This window comes from Lobosporangium transversale, assembly GCF_002105155.1.
Source record: "Lobosporangium transversale strain NRRL 3116 chromosome Unknown BCR41scaffold_116, whole genome shotgun sequence".
NCBI classification, from domain to species: Eukaryota; Fungi; Mortierellomycota; class Mortierellomycetes; order Mortierellales; family Mortierellaceae; genus Lobosporangium; species Lobosporangium transversale.
The window spans coordinates 4,505-11,498 of record NW_019029094.1 but is presented as its reverse complement, the minus strand read 5'-3'; the positions used below and the strand labels follow the sequence as shown (position 1 = coordinate 11,498).

The 6,994-nt window shown below is 40.1% G+C and overlaps 2 protein-coding genes across 2 annotated transcripts; both read right to left on the bottom strand.

The window, feature by feature from the left end:
- Positions 1-449: 449 nt before the first annotated feature.
- Positions 450-2,473, bottom strand: BCR41DRAFT_25434 (hypothetical protein). The gene is made up of 2 exons (XM_022020181.1): positions 2,381-2,473; positions 450-2,053 (listed from the first exon to the last, which is right to left on the bottom strand). Exon 2 carries the CDS (start codon positions 2,042-2,044, stop codon positions 506-508), a length of 1,539 nt encoding a protein of 512 aa, XP_021875038.1. The 5' UTR covers positions 2,045-2,053; positions 2,381-2,473; the 3' UTR covers positions 450-505.
- A 2,955-nt stretch (positions 2,474-5,428) lies between these two features.
- On the bottom strand, positions 5,429-6,685 carry BCR41DRAFT_315871 (hypothetical protein; the record flags this gene model as incomplete). Its single annotated transcript, XM_022021223.1, has 1 exon — positions 5,429-6,685. A coding segment is annotated over one exon (1,257 nt), but the record flags the coding sequence as incomplete, so codon positions are not given.
- Positions 6,686-6,994: the final 309 nt, after the last annotated feature.

Genomic DNA, 6,994 nt, shown 5'->3' with positions numbered 1-6,994 from the left:
CTAGGTCCTTCATTCTGCACTCCTGGTCATTTCCAAGGCATTCACTTCTAGGACAATTTAATTCAACATGTCAACATGCGACGATTACCGCCTTTTCCGATAATTAGTTGAATACGAATAGAGCTTCGGCTCCTGAATCATGCTACGTGGGGTGATCTTGTGGAGCGGAAAGGCTTCATGAGGTTCCTGCTAATGTTAATTTCAAATATTGGAAGAGATAAATCCATTGCAGACGACTTTTAAGCAACGGTGTACTGTAAGCTGTAGAGTAGCCTTGTTGCTACGATCGGCTGAGGTTAAGCACTTTTTGTTGCACAGATTTGTTCGAAAGAACAACATCTCTCTTTCCTTCTCTTTCTTTTATTTATTTTTATTTTATTTTTTTTCTTTTTGAAGCCTACTTAAGGGCTGTATAAGAATACATAAAGACAGACTTCGAATCGGATTGTTTATTGCTTCTGTCGCTCTGCCTGCATTTGTGTGTGTTTCCTCGCTTTTATTGCTTTTAAAGCCCTTGTTCTTGACGTTGCCTCGCATTCTCCTTATCCTGCAAAATGGCTTCCACCGTGGCTTGAATTGCAGGCCGTACCTGTTTTTTGTTAATGTCGCGGATAACTCCACATAATCCGCTTGCTAACATTACTAAAATTGTAGAAGCCTCAGCATTGTCAGTCAACTTCAGTTTTTTTTTGTTCGAGGGGATTAATTCCAGGAGTTCCATTATGGCGTTTTTCGTAACAGGTGCTTTTTGACTTTGGTCGGGACTATCAAGCTTTCGAAGTAGCTTTAGTAGTCGCTTTCGCTTGATTGATCTTGTATTCGCAATCTGATGAAATATCGATGCAGCTGCCTTTACCCCCGATATGACCCTGCTGCCTTGGTAATAGTTCTCCAGTCGAAAGATTGTTGTAGGGTAGCATGCCCAGTTTGCAAATAAATAGAACATTGACGCACTCTGAAAGTACGTTGCTTTACAATGGAATTTTGACCTCAGCTGCCTTTCAAGTAAAAGGTTTTGTTGCCAGTCATCCCGGCCCCAAATTGTGGTATATGCTCCAATGTGGGCAGTTGAGTTATTAGCTCCAACGTCAATGGCTCCTGAAACCAATTCAATTGAAGCCGTAATAAGGGCGCTCCATGTGTGAGTTCCAATCACGAGCTTATTGGTGTTGTCGTGGTTAATTGAAGACACTCTCTTCAAATCCAGAGTTGGCTTTAATAGATCGAAGCAATGAGGGTCTTCCTTTGGTTCACGACCATAAACTTCAGCCTTCAAGATGAGGATCGCTTGCAATCCTGTTTGAATTACTGCTCCTGCGAGATTTTTGGCAATATCGAATTTCAAAGCCTCATAGTTTAAAAGAAAGAATGTTGCATCTAATGGCTTGTAACGCTCAATATCAATTAGACGACCATACCGATGCGATGATAAAAGGAACTTGAAGTCTTTTGGCTCCATGGAAGAAGGCTTCTTTGGCTTCTTGATAGGATTGATGGCAATGATCTGATCTTCGGCTGTCCGCTTTGCTCCAATTTGAGTTAATAGAGCTATAGATCGAGCTCCACTTTCATGTTCCAGTGAAAAAGGGACCAGGGTCTCGAGAAAACAGTCGGAAAAAATTGGATTCTTCGTTGCAAGGTCAAGCTCCGCCTTTCCTTGCTTTAGCACCTCAATGTCATCTGAGGCATCGCTTTCTGCCAGCTCGCGAGGCTGTGTATGGGCACCGAAATGGTGGTCCAGTTCCAGTGCCGATTTCAGTGTTTCTCCGCATATGGGACAAACAAATCCCGAATCATTCTTTTTTCCATGTCTATTTGTATGCTTCGTTATGCCATCTCTTGTTTGGATGGGCTTACTGCAAACTGGACAGACGAAACAACCTTGTACACGCATTAAGACAATTGACTCTTTGATCCCTTGTTCATTTACCAGCCACACTTTGCACTTCCTTGAGTGGTATTCACGTATATGCAGCTTTGCTCCTTCTTTGTCTTTAGATACTTCCTGACATTGCGGGCAAGATAATCCTTTATCATTAGGCATTTTTTAGCGCTGGTAAAATGGTGCCAAAGAAAAATAGAATAAGTCAGAGACAGACAGCAAAATAAAGTACAGAACAAAGTTTAGAAAAAAGAACAGACAGCAAAATAAAATACAGAAAAAAGACAGAAAAAAGAACAGACAGCAAAATGAAATACAGAAAAAAGTACAGAAAAAAATACAGACAGCAAAATGAAATACAGAAAAAAGTACAGAAAAAAATACAGACAGCAAAATAAAATACAGAAAAAAGTACAGAAAAAAATACAGACAGCAAAATAAAATACAGAAAAAATAAAGACAACAAGCCAAAAAAAAAAAATCTTGAACAGAGCGCACGTTTAGAAAAGGGGTGTTACAATAATTCAGTGTTTAGTTTGGGAAGAGGGTTTTTTTTTGGATTGCAAACCCGTTCACTTCAAAAGAGTCATTGGAGAGCAAAGGGTTACAAGAGGGAACATCCTGTGATTTTAGGAGAAATGAGATGCAAGCAATAAAAAAAACGCTGAAAAACAGAAAAGAGAAGAGTAGAAAAAGTCGTGGACTGAGTGCATGTAAAAAAACACTGCAATAGACAGTGATGAACAACAAAAAAAAAAGTACAAACGAAGGTGTGCTCCCTTACATCAAAGCAGCAACGTTTTTTTTTTTTTGTCAGTCCAAAGAGTCGCAACGCGGGAATGTCAGTAAAACAAGAGAACACCAAAAGAAAAAGGAAGGCTTGAGTGTATTGAAAAATGAGAGAATGCTTTCAGTTTGGATAACTAGAAATGAAGTAAAGGTTTTGGGAGAGTTGAGTAAAATGTGAGAAAGTGAAAAGTGGATGATGTGACGAAAGGAAGGAGAGAGGGAAGTAGAAGAGTGTTCTGAAAGAATAGTAAAAGATGCGGGAAGGAAGAGAAGAAGAAAGAGAGTGGGTTTGAGGACAAGGAAGAATAAAAACATCGTGAGAAAAAAGAAAAAAGAGAAAAAGAAATGGCCCTGAAAATGATCTTTGCGAAATGACGTGTATTCAATGTGGATGTTGGTGTGTAGTTGGTGACAGTTGGTGTCTGCCAAAAAAAAAATTTAAAAAGGGGCAGTGAGACATTTTTTTTACACGAACAGAAGGGAGATAAATTAACACTGTTGTCTTTTTTTTTTTTTTTTTGAAGATTGCAAAACCGTTCCGTTCAAAAGAGGGGAGTAAAGGGAGAAACAGAACCAGAACAAGAGGGCGTCCAATGATGTAAAAGAAATGATATAAAAAAAGTGCTGAAAAAAAGAAAAAGAAAGAGTTGAGTGCACCAGAAGAATGAAAAGATCCTGTTGCAGCGAAGGAAACACTTGTGGCAGAGAGAGGAAGAGAGAAGGTGTCAGCTTTTGCAAGGAGAGGGAAAAAAAGAGAGAGGAGGATGGAGGATATCAGTTGCTGCAGAGAGAGAAAAAAAGGGAGAAGAGGGTGCAGAAAGAGAGGGAAGAGGAACAATGACAAAAAGAAAAGAAAGAAAAGGCCAAAAGCAAATCGAGAGAAAAATAAAATGAATGAATGTGAAATGGCCCCTGAAAATGGGTCTGTTCAGGATCATGTGCTTTTTGTATTCTTGCCTTCTTTTTATTTTTTTATTCTTTCTTTTTTATTTTCAATTTTTTCGCCAATGAAAATAAAAAATTTACTAGTAGCATACCAAATCACAACCACAAAAAGACCCGTATCTCCACCAATACTGGGGCCTATGGCCTGAGACTTTAACCACTGGAAGATATTACTGGATTCTCACAGCTATTAAAATTTGAAGCGATTCCGTCGGCTCAGTGACGAATGACAAGCCAAAGAGTGATGGAACACATTTCATCAACATGTTCTTCACTAGAAATAACAGAGAGTAACTCTACTAAAATAAAAAAAAGATCGTCGACCGTGGACTTTAAACGTCCAAAGCTCCTCCAATAGTCGCACCTCAGACCCGGGACCTGGATCATTCGAAAGAGAATACTCAGGGCTATCGATGGACCAAATTTTGAAAAATCCGACACGACACCCCCCTTTGATGTCCCTAAGTACAAGCTCTTCCTAAGTGCATACCATGGTGGCTAGAACCAACTTCCATGCCTAACATAAGATCCCAAAACTCAATGAAAAAAAAAAAAAAAAAAAAAAAAAAAGAAGAGGTTATCATCAAAACGAAAAAGGAAACACAATCTCTTTTTGTCCAAAAAAAGACAATCGATCTTTTTTTTCGTCCAAAAATGGACGATCGATCTTTTTTTCGTCCAAAAATGGACAGTCAATCTTTTTTTCAGCCAATGAGAACTAAAGATTTTTGTGTAACATAACGAATCACAACCACATAAAAACCCATATCTCCTCCAATACTGGGGCCTGGGGCCTCATCTTTGGATCATTCGAGAGGGAATCAAAAGCTCTCACAGCTACTCAAATTTCAAAAAGATCTACCTAGGACACCATGGAGAAAACCCAGTTAGAGTGCTCAGTCTAGAAGAAATCATCAGAAAAGTTAAAAGTTTCCACAGAAAAAGTTTCCACAGAAATAACTGGCTTGTGGCAGCCAAGCGTTCATAGCGACGTTGCTTTTTGATCCTTCGATGTCGGCTCTTCCTATCATACTGAAGCAGAATTCAGTAAGCGTTGGATTGTTCACCCACTAATAGGGAACGTGAGCTGGGTTTAGACCGTCGTGAGACAGGTTAGTTTTACCCTACTGATGAAATGTTGTTGCAATAGTAATTGAACTTAGTACGAGAGGAACCGTTCATTCGGATAATTGGTATTTGGGCCTGCCTGAACAGGCAATGGCCCGAAGCTATCATCCGTTGGATTATGGCTGAACGCCTCTAAGTCAGAATCCGTGCTAGAACGCGACGATTACCGCCTTTTCCGATTTTTAGTTGAATACGAATAGAGCTTCGGCTCCTGAATCATGCTACGTGGGGTGATCTTGTGGAGCGGAAAGGCTTCATGAGGTTCCTGCTAATGTTAATTTCAAATATTGGAAGAGATAAATCCATTGCAGACGACTTTTATTGAACGGGGTATTGTAAGCTGTAGAGTAGCCTTGTTGCTACGATCAGCTGAGATTAAGCCCATTGTTCTACAGATTTGTTCGAAAGAACAACATCTCTCTTTCCTCTTCTCTTTTATTTTTTTTTTATTTTTATTTTTATTTTTTATCTTTACAACGATACTTAAGGGGTAATATAATTAAACAGTGAATTGGACTTGCACGCGCGCACGCCAGCGACGATGGTTTGTGCTCCGCAAAGATTTATTTTTATTTTTATTTTTTTTAATTGACAAAAAAGATGACAACGTCGTTTTTATTTTTTAAATACGGTTCTGAAGGGACATACAGAAAATGATTCCTCAAGTCTTTGAACCTCTCTGGATTAATAACTTGAAAAACATTCCTGTATGAATTGGGCTGGGACTTTGTTTGCTTTCACGATGCAGGAGGAGAGCTCTTTCGCCAATTTTACCAACTCTGTATTCAAGTCCTTGTTTCCAATAATCCGAACTGATGTTTTGTCCTGAAAAAGCCCCGCAATATTTTCCAGGATGTTTTTGATCTTCCCTGTATTTTTACAGAGTTCAAGCGCACTTTTTATTGAACGGAGTTTGAGTTTGGAATGTTTCTTGCCATCTTTTACTCGAATGGCAATCTCGTTGAATAGAATTGCTGCTGCTCTTCCACTTCCACTCTCCAAGCTGTCATGCCCACTTAATGTAAAGACTGTGTATGGTTGCATATTGTGGGACTTGGTGATGTTACTGGAGGCTCTGCTGGAATAAAAAGTTGAGATGTGATTGAATTTGCTTCGCAGCTGGCGCATTTGTTCAATCTCATTTTGGTTTGACTTTGTCTCCTTCTTACTTTCATAAATCTCATAGGCCTCTTGAACAGATTCACAATCCAAAAAAATTGCCGTGGCTCTTGAAGATTCAGTGTCTTTTAAGGAGAAGCACGTTGTCATTCCGCCTAATGATGGGGATACCTTTTCGTCCAAGCGAATACAAGATGTCACCAGGATGTTGAAAGCTTGTGTCCCAATCACAAGTCGATCTCCATCTTTGGAATTCATTGTGAGTGGCCAAACGTCTGGGTATTTTTTCTTTCCAAAAGGAGGAATTGATGTTTGGGGGGCGTGGCCTTTGATTAGCCGGAAAGGCTCCCGATGGGCGTCAACTTCTTTCTTTCGACCAAAAATCTCAAGACAGTTGATCATTACAGCTTGGTTGTTGGTTTTATTATGTAAAATGGACCCTGCAAACATTCTCGCACAAACATGCTTTAAATAAGGCCTGGAAACCCAGTCCTCGTTCAAGATTTTGGTATTATCCTCCGAGAGCTCAACAAACTTCATTTCCAAAAGGAGTTTCGCATAGGGCGACACTCGGAGGAGACCCTCTAAGCCAGGAGAGGGGAAGCTTGAACAGCGGCTGCAAAACGGTTTGTCCTGATTCTTATACAACTGTGTGGAAGCAACGGTTAAAGCCACTGGGCTATCAGCCGACAGCTCGTCGAGGATTGGAACATGTCCCAAAAGGGTGTGATTGACGCCTGATTTTGTGATTAGAGAAATTGGTGCAAGTTCAAAACACTCTGTGAATAATAACGTCTTCTTTTTCTCATGGTCTGTTGCATCCAACTGCCCCCGCAAGCAGTAAAAACCATTTCCTCGAAAGTTCTCTTGGAAGAGAGTGGGGTTGCTGGTCCCGTTTCTTGGGAGCCTGCTGATTCATCACCTTCATCATCAGCCTTACCCTGGCACCTTCTCAACTTAATGTGGCTTTTCATCCCACGTGTAGTCCTAATTTTCCTCTGGCAAAGAGGACAAGTAAAATGACCATCTACGCGATGAATTCGGTGAGGAAGATCAAAACCTTGTGTATTAGGGAGAGACACACAACATTCCTCACTGTGATAATCATCACGGTGATCTTTCAGATGTTTT